Below are 21,634 nucleotides of genomic sequence, written 5' to 3'. Positions count from 1 at the left end.
TACATAAAGTTGCCCTTGGAATCCAAAGAATGTTAGAAATTAAGGCCATTTATACTAGGTGTCTATGTAATATATGTCATTTTTAACCATGTGTCATTTTTCAATCAGAGGAACGGGGACAACAGATTATTACAGTCACTATATTACAATGGCCCAATTTATATTTATCTTTAGTATATTGTTTATAGTAGCTTTTCAATTTGGATAAGTTTTCCATTTTCAACAATAAAAAAGTGCCTTTAGCCTTATAGGTAGTATAAAAAAGCGCTTATAGCCTTATAAAACAAGCTAGTCGTGGTCCAAGTTTATAGATGTCGGATGAAGTGAAAGGCCAAAAAGGTTATTAAATAATCCGTTATTGACCTCAATAAAAACATTTCCTTTCTTGTTGTTGTGCATTATTTTTATTCTTCCCTATTTAGCCTCACCCCAAGTCCCTCTATTTATGAAACCAATCTCCTCTCTGTTCCTTACTTCTTTGATACCTCCTATTCAAGCCCCCTCCTCTCTAAACAACAAACAGTTATCTTTCTTTCTCATCTTTACTGTGAAAATCTGCAAAGCCTACCTTATTCTTCCTCACTGCTATGTTTTCCCATGTTCTTGCATCCACAGCTGACATGACCAAACAAATTACCATCATAACATTTCACATGTCAGGGATAACTGGATGTGAAACACTCCTGTGGATTCTCATTGCTGACTTTATGTGGTACTGTATGATCAACTTGCTTCTTTTTGGACTAAGCCACTCAGCTGCTCGTTTGCTTCTTCAACTGCATCAGTCAGCTGCTGCTCGTGTTACACGTTCACACCTTGATCAGATACCAAATATGGAACTGCAACCACTGCAAGCTCAGGTGTAGCATCTGAACATTAACATAGCCTGGTTTCATCAATATATATAGGCTTTAAGTTGTGTTTCTGGTTTTATGCTCTTATTATATAGTCTTATTTTTCTCTAGGAACATGTTATGTTGCTGTGATAGTTCCTTTTTAAAATTCCTAATGATTAAGGGCTTTGCTTAATCCCAAAATCATGGGGTTGTTAGCAGCAAAATGAACCAGACTTTTTTGGTTTGACTTTGATTCTCTGTAGAAGTTGGATTAGTTCCGATGTATACACATTATTGTCTTGTTGGACCCCAAATGTTGCTAAACTCAGTATTGTTCATGAACCAAATGGGATAGGTAATTCATAATTGTAAAAGTTCTACATAGCTGGATTGCCGATCAGTTCTAAGGGAGCAAGTTTTCTTGCTAATATTGGACAAAACTCAATTGAGAGGCCTAGTTCCACTATAAGAGATGCTTTAAGCGGAGAATTTTGGGGAAAACATATTGAATAGGGCAACATTTACAAAAGAATCCCTATTATCAAGGGAAAAAAGGCTTCCCCATATGAGGGCTCTTGATGTAATAAGGCAATTACAACTGTGAGGAGAAGCTTAAAATATAGGATACCAAAAGAACTGAACCGAACTAAAAACTAAAAACACCTTATGTTGCAGAAAACCGAAAAGAGCAAGGACTTGACCAAAGCTATGAAACTTGTGAGTACTTTGTAGAAATGGAATGGTCTTACCTTCCTGTTTTTTGTTTATTAAAAAAAATATTAATAAATCGTGGATATTATTAAATAAATCCAGTATGTCCTAATCTTTTAATCCCTATTTTTTTTTTGTTTTACGCTTCCTCAGCCAGGTTTGGGCAGAATAGCAGAGCAAGTATATTAGCATAGCAAAAATGCATTCCTCGTCATTAATATGTTTGCTAGTGGTAAGTGTGGCTTCTCGGGAGAATTGATGAATGCATCAAAGATGCACTTGCTATTGCTAGTACCAGTACATCTAATAATTCTTAATTGTTTGGTTTAAATAGCTCCGGACTGTGGAAAAAGGAGTATCCCGAACCTACACACCGAGGTATTGACGGCTATTCTCAAATATCGCAGAACAGAACAGAATGGGATAAGATGAGATAGAATGCAATAGAAACAAAGACAAGGGGAAAATGAGTTATCTACTCTTCTTAACGGTCAAAGCGAACCCTTTCATTCATTCCGAATTACAGATTTCGGAATCAATAAAATCTCCCCAAGTAGGATTTACGACAAGTCAGTTAACAGCTGACCGCTCTAGCCCCAGCGGGGATGGAGCGAAAGAAGTTTTGAGAATTCAAGAGAAGGTCACGGCGAGACGAACCATTTCTAATTAATGATAGGTGTCAAGTGGAAGTGTAGTGATGTATGCAGCTGAGGCATCCTCCAGTAGACTTGAACCTTGTTCCTACATGATCCAATCAAGTCGATCAAGCACTAGTCATCCATTTTCATTGTTCAACTCTTTGACAACATGAAAAAACCAAAAACTCTGCCCCTCCTCTCTATTTATTCAAGGGATGGAAGGGCAGAGGCCTTTGGTGTCCCCTCCAGTCGAGAATTAGGGCCTCACAATGAATAGCCAATATATTTGCTTTTATCTCATGCCTTTCTTCGGTTCATGGTTCAATATTCTAGTGTCCTAGGCATAGAGGAACCACACCAATCCATCCCGAACTTGGTGGTTAAACTCTATTGCGGTCACGATATTTTAGGGGAGGTCCTGCAGAAAAATAGCTCGGCGCTAGGATGATAAAAAGCTTAACACCTCTCATTCTTATTACTTTTTCAATATTAAAAAAGTAATAAGAATGAAAAATAAAAAGGTCGTCTTATCTAAAACCCCAACCAATTATGAAATCCCCTATCTCCCACTTCACACCTTGGAACGCACCATTCTTATAGAGAGAGGCGCTTTCACATCTTCTTATTTAGAAGTTTTCTGCCTTTCCTGGACACATACAAAACCAAGCACAAAACTCAGTCCTAAACTTCTAAATATGTCACCATATAAACTACTTGAGACTTATCCTTGAACATTCAAGTTTAGTCCTAAGGGATTCAATTGTATTCTTGGTTTGAGCCTTGGTCATAGTGCATGCCAACTGGTTTCCAGAGCTGCAATTAACTAAACTAACTTATTATTCTCCCTCTTGGGTTGCATGAAATATAAACAATATATATTTAAGGATTTTCAGAGATGGTAATACCTTATCTATTGTCATAACCACAATAAAATAGCTCCATTACAATTTTGTCCCAATTTGTTTGGGCTTTTCCTAGCCAAATAGCTTGTTATGGCGTTGTCCCTACTGAGATATTCTAGGCTTCAGCAGAGGATTGAGTTGGGCCACTACTTTTTTTTGTTTCTGTTTATCATGTTTACTATCATCATTTTGCCTGGGCAGGAATAAAATATGATATGATGCATCTGTTTAGATCAATTGAGGTTGTAAGTTTTCTGGCTAATGTTGGGTAAAATTGAATTCTGTGATGCCAAGTTCTGCTCTAAGAAATGCTTTAAGTTGATAGTATCCGGGAAGATCATATTGTGTAGGCCAATATTTAATAAGGAACCCCTAAAGTGTAAAAATAAATTTCTCCATAACAAGATTCTTTTGGTTTGTGAATCGTAATGTTGTTGATGGACTATACAAGTTACAACTAATAGTAGAAGCGTACAATTGGAATTGCTCTGGAGTTAGGGTACTTATAAACAGAAAAAAAAAAAAAATAGTCCTGCTACATAGAATGATGCTAAAAAGATCTGAACTGAACAGAGCATATGTTTCTACAAACGTGTGAATCATACGTTTCTGCCACTGCTTAATCTTTACTGGGCATACAAACGAACTTCTGCATTAAACATGAACAAACCCCAAAACTTAGTCCTAAACTTAAGGATCACCACATCTTTTGCAGTCAGAATGTCTGTCATAAAATTTCCTACAATATATGAATACAACCCTCCTCGAGGTTTATCCTTAAATATACAAGTTTAGTCATAAGAGATTCAAATGTATTTTTGGTTACCGCCTTGGTCATCATATGTGCTGATAGGCTTTCAGAGTTGCTATGAGCTGGACTTTACCAGCCTTTTCTCTTTATTAGATTTCATGAAACTTAACTTTTGTGTGCTTAGTCCTTTCATGCTGAACTGGAGTGTTAGCAAGGGCAATGGTTGCTTTATCATTTATGATCACCCCACAATAAAATAGCTTCATTCCAATTTTGTCTCAATTTAGTATGCTTTTTCTTAGCCAAATAGCTTGATTTGCTGCCAAGACATTTTCTATTTGAGCAGATAATTGAGTTGAGAGCAACTACTTGTTTTTGTGTATCATATTTACTATCAACAATTTGTTTTTGGATGGATCAAATATGATAAATCCTATCGTAAAAAATGTTGAGTATGGTTTTTCAAACATTTGACTCACTCAAAATGTTTGACTGATTCCAGGTACTGAAAGAACGTCAATGATTAGTTTGCACCTGTTGAAGTGTCAACCACGAGTTGTCCCTTTCCTTTGACATCGTGTATTCTCCATTACGCTATCAGGACTTCGGAGAGTAGGTCTTTTCTGGTTTCTTGGAATTGTTTGCATGAGAAGCAATGATACTGATGCTGCCTTTGTTTATCTGCCAAGCATCTATGTTGCTCTCTGTAGCATAAGCACATAACAGTTGGTGACAAAGAGTTTCTCTTCCTCATGCTCTTGATATTCTTCAACTTGAACTTGCTGTGCTTTCTGATTTTTTTTGTTTTGTTTTGCAGACCTTCTCTACGTCCTTGAGGATTGCAAGCAATATTTTAATGCGGAAAACCCTTAAAAAGATATGGAAAAAATCAAGGACAAGACTGGAGAAATATTTTCACTAAGTAGAAGAGAAATTGCAACCTCTCTCTAAATAAAAGAAGAGAACGATTTCAATCTCTCTTATAATAGGATAATAGACCTCTCTTAATACAATAAGAGAAACACTCAAAAAATTATCTATTGTTCTTTCTTGGATGGGATGCATAGATGAGCAAAATGGCTTGCTATTTATAGGCAAAGATTTGAATTAATGCATTGAATGCCACGGCAAAATTTCTTTACTCCAACCAATTGTACAGGCCTAGCTATGTAGAGGTAGATTTTACCACATGCCATTTTTTACTTTCTATGCCACAAAAGTGGCTTTACCATTGGGTGGTTTCACATTCTGTTCTGCAAAATGAAATGTGTCACCAGCTTCAAGAATTCCAAGACCTTAAAGGGTCTGCTGGCATGAATGGAGAGGGTTGGGGTTGGCTAGTAATTTGGTTCGCTGTAGTCCGTGCTATTTTGTTAGGAAGAAATAACATGAGTTTTGGACAAAAAACAATTCAGATTAAATACGTAGTATTGGAGGCTAATGTACATTCTTGGAAATGGCTAAGGTCAAAGAAGAAGGGGTTAAGCTACTCTCTGGCGGTGTGGACGACAATCCCAGCAGCTTGTCTTGGCCAATTTCAACAAAACATTAAGGGGGGCATGGGTGGGGTTGTTACGCTGGTTTTAAACAGATAAGTAACACACTGTATATAGCAGAATGATGATGGATTTATACGTGAGAAACATCCTGCGTTTCAGACTTTGGTATGATCCTGGGGGAGGTACATCTGTGAAGGGATATATGTTATTATGCTCGTTTTTGTAGGAGGTTAATAGGATAGCTGCGAAATTGCGGAAACAGGTTATGTGCAGAGATAATTCGAAGGGTTTTTTTTGTGTTTGCTGCAAAGTTATATACTTAAGTACTTGTTGGTTCTGAGGTTCCAAATGTTGGGGAAGGTGCTTTCGGTCTTCACAATGTTTTTTTAAGTTTGTTATTAGTCTTGGATTGGGGCACAACTTGTGTCATATTACAGAGCTTATTTAATAAGATTCACTTTTTGGCTGTTAAAAAAAATTAAGGTAACTATAATAATCTATATTCAAATAATTAATTGAACCAAATAGCTGACATAATCAAATAAACTAACCTTTCCAGGAGATACCTGATTTTTTTTCTTAGCATATCTGAAGGTAACCTATATGAATGGGTGAGGGTGATGGGAAGATCTTGTACATGGTGGCAAATGGTAATTAGAAAGGGGCATTTGGAGACCTATGAACAAAAACATAAGTGACCAGAGAGAAAGAGCATTTGATTTCATATCGTGGCAGACATTAGACACGCACTTTTGCAATAGAGTGAAACAGCTTGGGGTGCATTTTCTAGCAGATAGTGTATAAGTAGGGGACGACCAAGAGGTATATTTAACTTGTAAATGATTCTTAAAAATTAAAAATATATTTAAGAGATGTATAAGGGAGTGTGTCCTCAAGAGGCATGGATGTGTTGTTTATCAACATATAGCAAATTGTAACAGACTGCATAAAAGGCAGTAACACATCAGCAAAACATGTGATGTGGCAGAAAGATAGTTATTGACATTGAAGGAATTTATTAATAATTTTATTAATGATTAATGTTTATTTGAGAATTTAATAAATTGTTTTAGTGTGATATTTTTTTTAATTATATTTTTTTCATTCACAATATTCAAATATGAAACATTCATTAAAAAAATCAAATCCAAAACTTTTGATCACTCTTCATCAATGACTTATTAATTTTATATATTATAAATATTTCATTTGATATAAATTTATTGAAGATGGAGTTTGTGTAAACTCAATAAGGTACCCAAAAAAATACCCAACACTCAAAATTTAAAAATCCAACCATGATTAATATTAATGATTAATATTTTCTTAGATTCTTTGCTAAATATATAACTACAGAAACAAAAACCTAAAAGAGAAGAATATGACACTCCGTGATACTGATAGGAAGCAGGAAAATTGCTCCTCTTTGTTCAAAAAGAATACTAGTTCAGATTTGAGGCATGAAATGCCCTTTAGAAAGATCATCAAGGCAGTCAAACAAAAGAACACTTGACGAATGAAACAGATAAATAGTTCGACAATTTTGTATTAGAAAATAAAAATTAGAAAAACAACCCACGCACGGAATCGTAGAGGAGCGCAGCAGAAAAGCTCCACATAAGCCAGCAACAAGCTGCTCTAAGGATTTTTTTTAAAAGCTACATCTTATGAAAATTTACACTATAATATAAGCTACTTAAAATTTAAGAATTTTTGTGTAATATTGTTTGGCCCAATTTCTTCTTTAAATAGAAAAAAAGTTAAAATTAAGTTAGATACGTTAAAATTTCTGCATGGCATGTATTATGATCGTTCATATATTTTACATATAAAAATATGTACCAAAAATAAATTATTCCACACATAAAAAAAATTATTAGACGATTTAAAAAAAAAACACTTGTCCTAAAATTAATCTTACTTACCCAGAACTGATTATGAAAATTAACAACTTGTAAAACAGTTTAACTAAATTTAATTTTTCTAGTTAGTATAAAAGTACTTTTATATAATTTTTTTTTTCTACTCTCCTTTTTACTCATAACAATATTAAACTCAATTATTGGCAAATATTAATTGCTTCCAATTTTATAAGAATTAGAATTTTATTGTTAGCATACTAATTTATATACTATGTATACCCCAGCGTATTAAGGATGTTGTTAGGCGCACCCAATAGTATTGTTGGTGTACCTAGCAGTATTGCTAGCAGTATTACTGGTGTATCCAACATTCCTTCTAAAAGCCAAAAATGTCCTTGGGTCCTCGCATACCGGCAGATCAAGTTGATCCGTAAGTGTGCAGAGGATATTTTTTAAAAATTGAAGGTCATTTTTTTTACAATTTGAAGCTTTATTTTTTTTTTACAATTTGAAGCTTTATTTATTTGAGTCATGACCAATCAAAAAAATATTTACAAACTAAAATCCATTTGAAAAAATAATTAATTTTATTTTATGTCTCTTTTGTTTATGTAAATTAAATATTATCCTATGAATGTTTAGTTAAATGTAACATTGAAACTATTTCAACGAAATTCAAATGAATTTGGAATCAAGTAATTTAAAAATAACACTTAAACGTTAACACTAATATTATAAACAAAAATAACTTTAAATATACTGAATGTTAAGCAAAAAACAAAAATGTGGTCTAGTACAAGAAATGTATATACATCGAATGTCAATATGAAATGTGTAAAGAAACTACGACTGATCCATGCGGCGCCTACATCGAAATCTCACGTACACAATGCGGTCCTGGGTGACACTCCTAGCAATCTTGAGGCATTCTTCGATGACCTCATGTGTTTATGTGCCTGACATGACTACCCCTAGGCTGAGGTGACGCTCCAACCTGTCGGCGATTACATCGCAAGCCTCCTATTAAATAGAAAACAAACAAATTAGACAAATTAGTATTAAAAAATTGACGTAAATGACATTTCATACGTCTAACCATATAGTAACACTTACCACTACATGTCTGGGCTCTTCGACATCAGACCTGACTGGATCATCCGGGACCTGAGGGATTTGTCTGGGCTACACAACAAGTGCATTTGCCAGAGGATCTAATGACTGTGCCGCGATAATGAATGAATGAGAAATACGAAAGAACCAGTCAATGTAGTCTGACACACATTGACCTGGCATAACACATGGATCACTTGCTGCCGCCAGATGGTCTGAGTAGTGCGTTCATGTATCGTCTATGCCATCATATGACACCTATGGATGGACAGGGTGTGCAGGAATGCACTAGACGTAGCCGAACTAGCGCATAACCCTCTCTGGTCTGTATCTGGCAACAACAGGCCCCAACAGACTTGTCCCGAGAAGCATGAAATCGGATGAAAGTCCTACACAGGTCGGTGCTCTGAATATGGCATCCAGCAGACATCTGGGATTCACCGACGATCTAGGCGCTGCCTGTACGTCGTTGTAGACACCTTCTTCACAGTTTTCTTTGTTGCAATTCACCGACACGCATGTGGTGACACCTCGTCATAGTCCGGATCAGCATTGCACTCCGCAACTGACAGAAAGTGCTCGTATATCCAAGACTACAGGGTTTACACAAAAATCATACATGTTAACTAAATATACACTTATTAAAACATTGTTGTAATTAAATTATAAAATACATCTTAATTACCTGTAACAAGGTGATGTAACCAGCAAGCTGTCGACTGGTGCTGAGACTGGCATCATTAAGCTGATCGTACATATGGACGAGCCCAGCAGCTCCCCATGCATACCGCCCAACAAGAGTGAGGTCACGCAGGGCATGTAAGTGTACGACATGAACATGGGTTGCACTCTTATTAGCAAAGAGAGTGCAAAAAAGATGCAGAAGATAAGTGCGAGTGATAGTTGTCTTGTGTTGCGTCTGACATTTACGTTGGTATATGTCTCGCAGCCACTGCAGGCGTACGTATGGTCTGCCACATTGGCCTATCTCGGCCATGACCACCTCTGGTGAGACCATAAGTAACTCAACCAGGAGCAACATTGCCTCGTCAATGCACAGAGGCTGGAAGTCACGCAGTGCGCCAACGATTGACAGATGGAGAAGAGTCGCGATGTCATCCAGCATTATCGAAATCTCCCCCATAGAAAGGTGGAAACTAGAAGTCTCCCGGTGCCACCTCTCGACAAAGGAGGATATAAGTCCCTGATCGCCAGTGTCAATAGAACACACGAGCAAAGGACTTAATCCTATCCCAACAACCATGTCCTCAATTGCAGGAACAGGCCTGCCTAAGTTATGCACCTTTCTTCCATGGGAGGGTAACTTCAAATCAGGACGTTTTTGAATTAAAGTACAAAGGAACACAATTTGTTCAAAAAACGTGAATCAATAACCAATAAATAAAAAAATAAATGTTAACTAACTTTAATATTATAAATACATGTCCAGACCATACGCTGGCCGCAACATGGTCAGCATACTCTGTAAGCACTGATGGGTCTCTGGGTCCACCAGGAAATCCCTCAGGCTCGTCCTCGTCAGTCTCTGTACCGGTATCCTATGCGTCAATCTTTGCACCGGTGTCTTGTGCGACAGCATCTACCATGGGCTCATCCCCAACTACAGCAGCCTCTGCCTCTGGTACTGCAGGCGAATTCGCAGGTACCACAGACACATCATCGTCAACAATGACTGGTACTTGTCGCCTGTATACCGATGTGGTCGGCCTTCCGATGGGAAGCACCGTCAGTATCATCACCATCCCCTCCTCTCCCCAAACCTCTGGCAACAACCCTACCTAACGCACGGCCTAATCCTCTAGTCTTAACCAAGATCTACAAATGTCTATCACAAATTCCATCACTAAATCACACAAATTCCAATCAATCCTTTTATGTGTGTATGGTTTTCGAAATTTCATTTGGTTTGGTTTCGAGAAATTTGGTGTTTTGTGTTTGGGTTTGAACTATTGAAGTTATGTTGAAACTTCTTTAGATGCTTAATATTTGTTTTTAGCCTAATCAGCCAATTAATTGCATGATTCTAATTATTCAATTGTAATCAGAAAATTTTGTTGAATTACGAGTTGAAGAAGACAGCTAAAGAGGATTGGTCATCAATAAATAGCACTAGCAGTGTTATAAGCTTGAGAATTAGCAAAAAGGTTGTGATTAATCAGGAAAAGCTTTTGTTTGGGAGAAAGAAGGACAAGATGGTAACGAAAGCCTAAGGAATTGAATTTTAGAAATCAGAGAAGCTGCTTATGATTCTGATGATGTCATTGAGTCATATGCCTTCCGAGGAGCTTCAAGAAGAAATTTGACTGGTGTTTTGAGCCTCATCAAAGATCTTTGAGCTCCTACTCACATGTTATTGAAGAGGACATAATTGGTGTTCAAGATGATGTTAGGATTTTGATGTTATGTTTGGTTGACCCCAACAAAGGCCATAGAGTAGTAGCCATTTGTGGAATGGGGGGTTTGGGGAAAACAACATTGGCAAAAAAGGATACAAGAAACAAAATACGAGTTCTCCACTACTCTAAGCCAACTAAATTAAATTTAACCTATGATATTTTCCTAAGTTTCTCACATGTACCTATATATATGTTTATGTTATCTTTAACTTGATTGTTGTCATATTAATAAGTATGGAGTATCAAAACCAAAGGGCCAAGGAGGGTAGATTCTGTGAGAAACTTAAGATCAAGAATAAACCAAAGTTTATAGGAGTGAGACAAAGGGCTTCAGGGAAATGGGCAGCAGAGATCAAACACACATCAAAGAAGATTAGGCTACAACTATTAGTTTGTGTTAAAAGCAATTCAAATGATGGCATTTTGATATTCTCTGTTAAACTAGTGGATTGGTTCATAGATATTAAGGGAATGCTTTTACTTTGCAGCTAGCAAGCAAGAAGAAATGCCATCATATGGAGTGTTCCCTGAGTATAGAGATCATCCAGATGGCCCACCAATCACCAAAGAAATTAGTAGAATTGGGCATGGTCCACTTAGACCAGAATCAAATGAGGTGAGCCATTCATTACTAGCCTCTTAGCATATCCACAAAAGCATGGCAGAAGACAGAAGACATTGTTTTGTACCCACAACTTTTATAGTTATGAACCCAACATGTGTTCCCTTTAATATAGGATGGCTATAGATTTTGGCAGAACTTTTTAAAAAAAATGATGCATTATGTGAAAGAACTTATCAACATGACCCTTACATTGACACAATATCAAGCAAATGGTCTTTAGTCTCTTTGGTGATGTTGGGTTTTGAATTAGTGATTTTGTTGTGCTATATATAAGACCCACAAGTTGCTAGCTAGTTAATTATTGGATCATTACAGGGTGTTGCATCGTCATTTTAGTTGATGCAACTAATTTACCTAGTGGTTTTAACATGGCATTGGTTAAGCTTGAGATATTCATTTTGTTCTGTATTTTTCTTTTCTCGTTTTAGGTTGAGCTTCTCCTCATGCTTAACCAATTCTTCTCCCCAACTTGTGTTACTAATCTGATTGCAGAGAGAAGTAATCAGTGAGAAAGCAATGAGGGGTTTGAATTTTATACCTTTCCTAAGCATTATACCTCATGCTTTAGTTAAACAAACCCATCTTAAACAAAATATAAATCTCATACATTAATACAAATAAAAAATCTTTGGTAAACATTATAATTTAAATTTTTTAAAACTAAAAACATTCACGCGGATCAACTTGATCCACATGTATCCTGCAGATCAACTTGATCCGCACGAAACATAGGGATCAACTTGATCCGTGGGAAACATGCGGATCAAGTTGATCCATGGGAAACATGTGGATCAAGTTGATCCGCATGTATCCAGCGACACAGAACTCAAATGCGGATCATGTTTTTATGGTTACGGATCATCTATATACAACGAAGAAGACACACAATGGAAGCACGATAACGAACAACAATGGAAGCACGAAACGCCTACCATCATCTAAGATGCGGATAATGCCTATAAACTACCAACTACACAAAACGAACAACAATGGAAGCACGAAAGCAAAAGGCACGAAACGCTTACCTCGATGGAAAAGCACCAACTGTGACACCCTCTACCCCTCACATATATACTAATAAGGAAAAAAAAAATTCAAATATTAATTAAAAGTATTTTTAAAACATTTTTTTTACAAGTCTTTCAAAGGGGAAAAAGGCTCACATTCATTTTCTTCTACATCATATTCAAACTTGTCCAAATAAATAATAAAGTATTCTCGACTCAAACAAAGTCATCTAAGCTTCATACAATTAATATAGAACCTATATCCTAATGTCACATCTATCAGAGCGTTGTGTTCCCGTGTCCTCTAGCATGAGGTTCTTCATAGTCATCCACATATTCATCTGCTCCCCCGAACACAAGTTCAAGATCATCACAGGATTCAAAGACAACAACACACAGGGAGTGAGTTATCACATTCCTAGCTAATAGAGAAACAAGACAATTAAATATACATATTATATAAATGAGATACCACTTGCTTAAACATAGCTCACGTAACTTCACCACTTCGTCATTCAAAATTCACTTTTCAATCATCAATCACATTACACAAGAATCCCACACTTCGATCAAGATATAATAACACATCAATTAGCAAGCATATGCAACAGTTATGCTAAGACTCAATCCTATATACAATGTAGTACCATGTCAGTGAAAAACCACCCTGGGGTGCTTAGGAGTACATAGCAAGACACATCACACCATGGGTTTGTCAAGTCACTCTCACTAAGTAAGATCATAGGGAGACCAGTCAGGGTCACGATGTTTTGCGAGAATGCTCCAACCATATGGGATCAACATAGGCTTAAAGGAGCACTCAAACCCAGTGACCCCCAAGGCCAACACTCCGAAGAGTCCGTCAAGGCCTCTCTCTCCTGATTCAGGTCCAACCCCTAAAATAATTTTTGCATGCAGACACTGCTCATGAATTATACAATACCCACGACCTTACACTCATGTTTTAAACACGTTCAACGCAATTGCGCTACGATTTAACACTGGTTCCTAAATAGGAAACCTACATTTTCTCTTTAACACTGCGCATCAACGCTTTTCTCAAGATAACGCTGATCGGGTTATTGTACAATTCATAGCTTACAACACAAGTAATTTCACATCAAGTGTTAACTACACACTTATCCATAACTAGAACTCATTCACAATTTCACATCTTATAGTGTCACAATCCACCATCACATGTTTACACGTATCTCACAAATTAACACATGTTCAACTTTACACTTATACTCAATCTCAATAACAATATTATAATCTCAAAGCAACATGTTATTCTACAATTCATCACATACTCACAATTTGAATCATCATGTCATATCCTCAATATAACAATTTATATAAAAGACTATCACAACATGAAGACTAAAACCCCTCAAATAATATTACACAATTATATCAAAATCATAGATCGAAATATACAAATATCAAGAGCACAATTTATCAAGCAATTTTCATTAGGACATCAATATTTTATTTATAATCATAAAGGAAAAATTGCAATTTAACAAACATCCCAAAATAAAATCCCAATTTAGTACTCTAAGGATCCCTACACATGTTCTCACTAATCCCCAACCGTGAATAACTCATCCCTTACCTCTAAGCGAATTCACGTGTCTTCCCACACCGATAGCGTCATCTCTAACGGTTCTCTAAGATTCTTTCAGTTTTTCCTCCGACAGTTCCAATAGAGTTCCCAAACGTCAGAGAAACGGAGAAAGGATTAAAGCCTCCATTTGGACTATCTTCATGCGATTATTTTTTCTCCCTCCACGAACATTATCTCACAAATCCCAACGGTTAAAGCGTGCGAAACTAAATTTCGAACAACATATCCAAATTTTATGACAATCCAACGGTTAACGAAACCGGGATCGTAGTTTTACCAAGACGTCTCTGGGTTTCTGCGGGAAAGAAAAATGCTACAATGCGAGGGGTATTTCTCTTAGCTCAGACGTAATATCAAAATTCCCAACGGTGAGAACGCTCAGAAATGGGTTGCGGACATGCAGTTTAAATTTCACGACGATCCAACGGTGAATGAATCCGAGATCGTCATTTTTTCTGAGACAGGTTTGATGACCTGCGGAAAAAAAGAGTGGGTTTTGGGAGAGGAAGAGAGAAAAAACGAAATTGGTAGGCAGAGGAGGCTGAGAAGTCAGTCTGAAAATTGACTTACCATGTCACTATTTATAACTAGGGGTATTCACGACCTATTATTTACTTTATTTATTTATTTTTATTATTTTATAAAAAAAAGAAACTCTATTTTATTCTCCATCAAATGAATAATAAAATACCCTTTTTATTTTCTCTCAAACCATTATTTTATTATAACTATTTTTCTTTATTTATTTAATTATAAAACATCATTATTCTCTAAAATTTTATATACGAAAAAAAATGGAATGTTACACCAACGAAGAAGAAGAATGAAAGCACCACCACGACGCCGTTAACAATGGTGAACAGCAGCACCACCACTTCGCTGGCAGCAACAAAGCCCAATGGTCGGGGAAGCAGCAAAGCCAAGAGAAAACGACGGAAACGCGGAGGAAGGAGAGGAACTCAGCTCACGGAAGAGAAGAAGACGAACACGAAACAGAAGAGGAACAGGCGTTGCTGGGTGCACAAATTTTTTAAAAAATCATGGATATTTTGGTCATTTCACATAAACTGATGGATGCACCAGCAAAAATGCTGGGTGCACCACGAATTATGTGACGTCTATGCTGTTATATAAGCTGGATAAAAGAACATGGAAATGGAGGCTCACAGATAAGCTGGAATGCAACTTGGAGAACTTAGTGAAACAAACCCAAAAAACAGTTACAAGAAGAGAGTGACAAAGACAGAATGAAAATCAAGAAAAAGAACAATGAATTCCGGTTTCTTCTGCTGACGTAGTTTCATCAACAAACAAAGAAGAATATTTTATGACCGTCGTAGAAGGATGGACTTTCAACGACAGCCTACTCAAAGTCGGTCTATGACCCGGCATAGAATATCAGTAAATAATCAATGTAAAAGGTCATTTTTTTAGTAGTGTATGCTACAACAGTAATGCTTATGCTTTTGACTTTTATTTGTTAAGTTTGTGTTGATTACGATTGTAAACTCAACTGAATCATTAGTATATTCATTCCCTTTCAAATCTAGAATTCCATGAGTTCATTTGAATATGCAAATATATATCTAGATGTTCGGTCTTGCACTGTTTTGATGTATAATCCTGGACTGTTTTGCAGTTGATGGATTCACTATGTCAACGTTCAATTTTGAGTTGATGTACTGAAGAAATTCACCGCAATCAAAGAAGTCTGGATCTTCGGAAAATGTACAATACAAGAGACAAGAAAAATAACTCTTAAGTCTAATTTTTCCAAGCATCATTTATTATTCATTCCAAAATCTTTTAGTTGTCAACATATATTATATTGGCTCTATAATTCTCTACCGATTGCTAGAATTCAACCACGGGAGTTTCATGATATGGATTCCAAAAAAGCATACTTGATATACAAACCGATTGCTAGAGTTCAACCACGGTAGTTTCACTGTCTCAATGACTAATATATATTAAAAAGGTTTATTCACACAAAATATCACCTCATCGGTTAAATAGATTCAATGCAAAGTAAAATGATCTAATACAAACAAAAATTTTAATATACAAACTATCTAATGCAAAAAAATAAAAATTAATAGGAACTCAACACAGAAATCGATCATTTATTATGATTCTTAAACATATTTAAGTCATTAAACTATATTTAAAGTATCAAAATTTATTGAAAGTTTGGAGTTGTTGTCATTTGTTTCTACATGCCCCTTTCCTTTCCGAATGTAACGAGGATTTAATTAAATTCATTTTTTCATTAAATGTGTGTATTTATGTACGCATAAATGTTTTCTTAAAACAAAGAATTGTTGGGATTAAATAATTAAATTTAAATTTATACATTTTAATAATTTAACAATTATTTTAAATGCTTTCTTGAATTTTTAAACTTTTAAAAGATGATATAATTAGTTTCTTTAAATTGTAAATAGTTGGGGCTAAATTGTAATATCAAATTTAACAATTTTAATTATGTAAATGTTTTTATAAAGTGGGTAAAAAAATTGTTATAAATATTTTTTTGAAATTTAATTTTTTGAAAAGTTTTATAAATTCTTTCTTGAAACTATAAAAATTAAGGCTTAAATATAGATTCAATTTTTCTAATTTTAAATATTTAAATTTTTTTATGATAAATTCTTTTATAAAGAATGAGTATATTAGGTGTTAAATAATTAAAATTAAATTTAAAATTTTGATTATTTAATTATAAAAAAATTATCTTATCAATGCTTTCTTGAAATTTTAAATTTTTAAAATTTTTATAAAGCTTTATTTGAATTATGAATAGTTGGGGGTTAAATTAGTGAATTCATATTTACCAATTGTAATTATTTAAAATAATTTATAATTTTTTATTGAATTTTTTTTTCTAAAAAATATTATAAATACTTTCTTAAAATTGAAAATAATTGAGATTAGATAGTTAAATTTAAATTTACTATTTTAAATTATTTAAAATTGTTATTAATAGTTAGAAAAATTTAATGTAAACTATGAACAATTTTATAAATACTTTATTGAAAAAGAATGGTTGAAGTTCAATTAGTAAGTTTAAATTTTATAATTTTTATTATTTAATAATTATTATAAATACTTACTTTACATTTTAAACTTTTACATGATAGATGTTTTATGCTTGTTACATAAAATTCAACTTATTTTATATTTTTTCAACAATTTAAGAAATTAACAAAATTGTTAATATTTATACATATAAGAAAGTGAAAAAACTTAGATGCAATTTTATAGTATTCTTTATACTATTCTCCGATTAAAATTAATCTAAGTTTTGTCCTACAAAAATTATTGTCACCACAATGTATCTACGCATCGAACAGGTTCATGTTCATGTCAACATTAAAAAAAACATAATCAAATATTCATCATCAAACAAGGAGAAGGAAGAAGAAGTGTGATGATGGAATGAGACTAACGACATTGAAAAAGTTAATTTATCAGGGACTGAAAAAAGGTTTCAAGAACCAATGCAATATCAAAATTGTTATTTTATCTTAAAACAAAAACAAAAAAAATATTAAAAAAAATACAAAATTTGAATATTAATTAAGAATCACACAATAATAAGATATAAAAAGATAATAAAGAGATTAGTGTAACCCTAATTTAGAAAAAGATAATAAAAAATCAATTAAAGTGACTTAGACACATGTGTGTGCAAAGAAGACTTCAAGAGACACCACTGAGAAAAAAAAGTAAATTTTATGACTTTTACTCCCTTGAAAAATGAGAGTGAGGCCAAGAAATATGCTGGATGAATTGGTTAGGAGAAATCTCAAAGTAAATTGTATCGATAATAATTGTTATTCAAGAATACTAAATGCATTAAAAATGGATAAAAAATAATAACGTGCCTCTAATTTTATGATTTCTTGTGTGAGATTTGTAAATAATTGATTTTGTGAGTTTATACCGTGAAAGATTCATTTGGATGAATAATGTTGCAATTAATTGGATTTTTAGGTTGAAAAAGAAAAGATTTGGAAATGCTGTTGAAGAGTTCGCTTAGCGAGTCAGATTGGTTAAATGAGACTAATCCACTTAACGAGGAAGCCAACTCGCTCAATGAGAAAAAAACCCTAGAGAATGTAAAGACAAAGAGTAACACGCTAGGCACGCAGCCAGCCCATCCAGCGAAGCCTTTGTCGCTTCTTGCGCTTAGCACAACCAAGCCGCTATGCCTAGTTACTAACTCTCGCTCAGTGAGACATGCTCACTAAGCGCGCATTTGTAATCTGAGAAGTCCAAAAGTCATTAAATCTGGAAGAGGAAAGGGAAAAACAAAGCGTCAAATAGCGTGAGAGAGAAGGAACAGAGCTTCAAGTTCTTCACACTTTCACTTCACCACTCCATTTTCCATCTTATTTCATCCTTGTATTGAGCCCTCCTTGCTAATGGAGGGCTAAACACTTCATTGTTGGAGAATTTTTTCACTAAGCACTCTTGATGTATAAATTCTAATTATCTATTTAAGATTATTTGCTAGTGTTCTCTACTTCTATCCGTGTTTATTGTCCATATTTGTGGCTTGATCATTCATTCACATGTTTTGTTAGGATTTAACTATTGAAAAATGTTTTTAGTCCTTAGAACTTGGTAGAGCAGTTAGAAGCCTTCATTTCTAGGAATAGTGTGAAATAATCTAGTAAACACTGCATCTAATTCATAATGCGGCAAGAGAGAGTTAGACTCTTTCCTGTGAGAAATTGCAACTAAAGTAACTTAACGATGCAAAGAACATTAGAATAATGTAAAATAGAGAAAAACTTTTTTAATCACGGCAAGAGAGAGTTCAGTAGAATACTCCCCAATACATTCATCTTAGTATTTGTTTCATCTTCCAACTCTGTGTTTATTTCTAGTATTTGTTCTTAAGGCAAGAAAAATTTCTACCGTCACTTGAAAACATGAATGAGCTATTTCATTTTACTTTATTGCAATTAAAATTGTTTATAAATTGGATATGTGTCATTAAAGTATAAGAAATTTTATGTGGATACAATACTCGATCTTGTCATTTTAATTATTACTTGAACGAATTGGTGTATTTACCCATCGCTGAAACTGACATCTTAATTTTTAATCTAAGTTGAATAACATTATGTGATTTATGGAACCAATTTTATTTAATGGGATAAGATTTTGTTATCGTAATTGGTTATGTATCAATAAAATCCACTATTATTATAAGAAGAAATACTTATGATAATTATTTGCATTTGTCTATAAAAGATTTTGGGATGATTTTTTTCACATAAAATAGAATATATATATATATATATATATATGTATGTATATATATATATATATATATATATATGTATGTATGCTTGTGTAGAGATATTTTTATGATTGGGAAACAAGATTCCTAGAGGAGTTGGAGGAGTAGGGGCCGGGGACCTCCCAAGAGAGAAAAGGTAAGGAAAGGAAAAACATATTTCTTCTTATTCCTTTTTCATTGCCTCATTACATGCATATATAGCTGATACAATAGCTAAAGGACAAGCAAGACCAATAACAAAAAATACTAAGAGCACTAACAATGGAAGATCTAGAGCACTAACAATGGAAGAGCACTAACAGAAAAGCACTACGACACTACTAATTAACAATCCTAACAGAATGATTATAAAATGTCTAACGGTCTTATAGTTTTTTGCATATAAGATATTTGTACGAATTCAATTTAGACAGGCCACATCAACAAATAAAATTTATTTACAGTGTCGAAAGTAGAGTGTATAGCATAGAAAACACGCCAGGAACACACATACAAAGCATTAGTTTGTTGAACGAGAATCGTGAACTATAGAAATTAGAATATTATTGGCAGGTGATTCTGAAATGAATCAATCTCAAAAGTTGATTGACTCAATCTTCAATACGTGAACATATTCAATGGTTGCTGTAAACCAGAGTGTTGTGTGTGGAATAATGCTGCATGCTTTTTTTTTCAACTTTTATTATATTTTTAATTCCCACCCATATCAATCCATCATCCCACCACATTGGTTAATATTCACTTTGGATATGACTATGTAACTTTTAATCTCATCTGTTTAGAATTTAGATACATCGAATGATCCAAATTAAAGTGTTATTACTTCTAAGCCCCATTTGAATGGTCATCGTAGTGCGCCTTTTTCCTACTAGTACACTTGCTTTTTCTTCATAGTTGCATGCCTTCTTTTTATCCTGTCGTTATCCCTGTTCAATGCCTATATAAGTCTACCAAACTTATTCTCATGGACTTATAAGAAACAAGTTCATTCCCTCTTTGTATAATTCTTTCTTTGTTTCACTCTCATATCATATACATCTTCACTATGAATAGCCACAAAGCATACCTTGTTCTGATGGCTTTAGAGTTAACTTGTATTGGAATAAAGTATGGAGTCTCCGACAACACCAATCCCTTCCAGCATTCAACTCCAACCATCTTGCTTTTTCTCACTGCTATGATTTCCCATGTCCTTGCATCCACGGCCGACATGACCCACCAAACTACAACCCTAACCTTCCACGTGTCAGGGGTAGTTGGGTGTCAGACACTACTGTGGATTATCGTGGCTCAGGTCATGTGGTACTACGTAATCAACCTCCTTCTTTTACTTGTAGCCTCCTTCCGCTTCTTCAACTATGTCACTCAGCTGCTATCTGCTACACCTTCGAATGCTAATGATCTCATGTCCAACACGGAACTGCAGTCGCAAGAAGCTCAGGTGTAACATTTGTATGATAGTCTAGTTTCATGGATATATAAATAGGCTGAGTCGTGTTTCTGGCTTAAAGATGATGTAGTCTTATTTTTCTCTAGGAACACGTTTGGTTGTTGTAATAATACTTCCCTCTTTTCATGTCTTTAGGATTCCGGTTTACACTCCTTGTGGCAGTAAGACTCACTTGTTGAAGTAAACGTTTTATTTTAATAGAATAAGTAATTATTGTCTTTTTTACTGTGCTTGAACTGTTTATGTTTAAAAAAATATTTTTTGTTTTTATAAAATGAAAATTATATTTGTTTCTTTAAAAAACATTTATATAAATTAAAAAATACTTATTTTAAAGTTGCTTTTTTAACTTTAAACAATCTCACCCATATGAAATTATGAATTTCAATTTTTACAAAGTATTGTCTTCTATTTTATTTTCATATTTATTGTTTGATTAAATAGTTAATTTAACAGAATCATTAAAATTTAAAACTAATTATCATTATAGAAATTATGATAATAAAAAATAAGTCTTTTATACTTTTAATTATATATGTACATGTATGTGCGTGCTTGATAGTGTTTATTTAATAAAGATTAATAAAAATTCCTTTATTAATTTATATAAGTAGATGATGTGAATTTGATTATTTAACTATCTCAATTAAAAAATTTTATTGATTAATATTATCTTAAATAGTTAATAAAAAAATTCTCAAGAAGTAATATTTGTTTACTTTTAAGATTATCATAGTAACTAAAAAATTATTTATTATATTTTAATCACAAATACCTAATAATTTAGTGCACTGGTTAAATGTATATGAGAGATACTTAAATACTTTTAAAATTAATAATTAATTAAGAAAAAATCTATCATGATAATAAATTTCATTTCTA

At 34.1% G+C, this 21,634-nt stretch overlaps 1 protein-coding gene and 1 long non-coding RNA gene across 4 annotated transcripts; one reads left to right on the top strand and one right to left on the bottom strand.

Moving 5' to 3' along the window:
- The first annotated feature begins 412 nt into the window (after nt 1-412).
- On the top strand, nt 413-5,773 carry LOC106796791 (uncharacterized). 3 transcript variants are annotated; one of them, XR_005889714.1, is made up of 3 exons: nt 413-860; nt 1,701-1,779; nt 1,882-3,143. It is a non-coding gene; the product is annotated as an uncharacterized lncRNA (long non-coding RNA). The 3 variants fall into 3 exon arrangements; XR_005889713.1 differs by lacking the exons at nt 1,701-1,779; nt 1,882-3,143 and adding an exon at nt 4,341-5,773; XR_001385927.3 differs by having other exon boundaries at nt 1,701-3,143.
- A 2,374-nt stretch (nt 5,774-8,147) lies between these two features.
- On the bottom strand, nt 8,148-9,573 carry LOC113000147 (protein MAIN-LIKE 1-like). The gene is made up of 4 exons (XM_026126740.1): nt 8,995-9,573; nt 8,840-8,902; nt 8,313-8,381; nt 8,148-8,219 (listed from the first exon to the last, which is right to left on the bottom strand). Exons 1-4 carry the CDS (start codon nt 9,571-9,573, stop codon nt 8,148-8,150), a joined length of 783 nt encoding a protein of 260 aa, XP_025982525.1.
- Between the last annotated feature and the right edge of the window lie 12,061 nt (nt 9,574-21,634).

This window comes from Glycine max, chromosome 18, assembly GCF_000004515.6.
Source record: "Glycine max cultivar Williams 82 chromosome 18, Glycine_max_v4.0, whole genome shotgun sequence".
Classification (NCBI taxonomy): domain Eukaryota; kingdom Viridiplantae; phylum Streptophyta; class Magnoliopsida; order Fabales; family Fabaceae; genus Glycine; species Glycine max.
This window is presented reverse-complemented; position numbering and strand designations above follow the sequence as displayed.

What these genes read in the sequence shown, in the direction of transcription:
- LOC113000147 (XM_026126740.1), bottom strand. Translation starts at nt 9,573, where the DNA reads ATGGTTGTTGGGATAGGATTAAGTCCTTTGCTCGTGTGTTCTATTGAC. An exon ending in GTTACATCACCTTGTTACAG is followed by an intron (nt 8,903 to 8,994) that starts GTAATTAAGATG and finishes TAAACCCTGTAG; the next exon opens with TCTTGGATATACGAGCACTT. An exon ending in CTGATCCGGACTATGACGAG is followed by an intron (nt 8,382 to 8,839) that starts GTGTCACCACAT and finishes CTTGTTGTGTAG; the next exon opens with CCCAGACAAATCCCTCAGGT.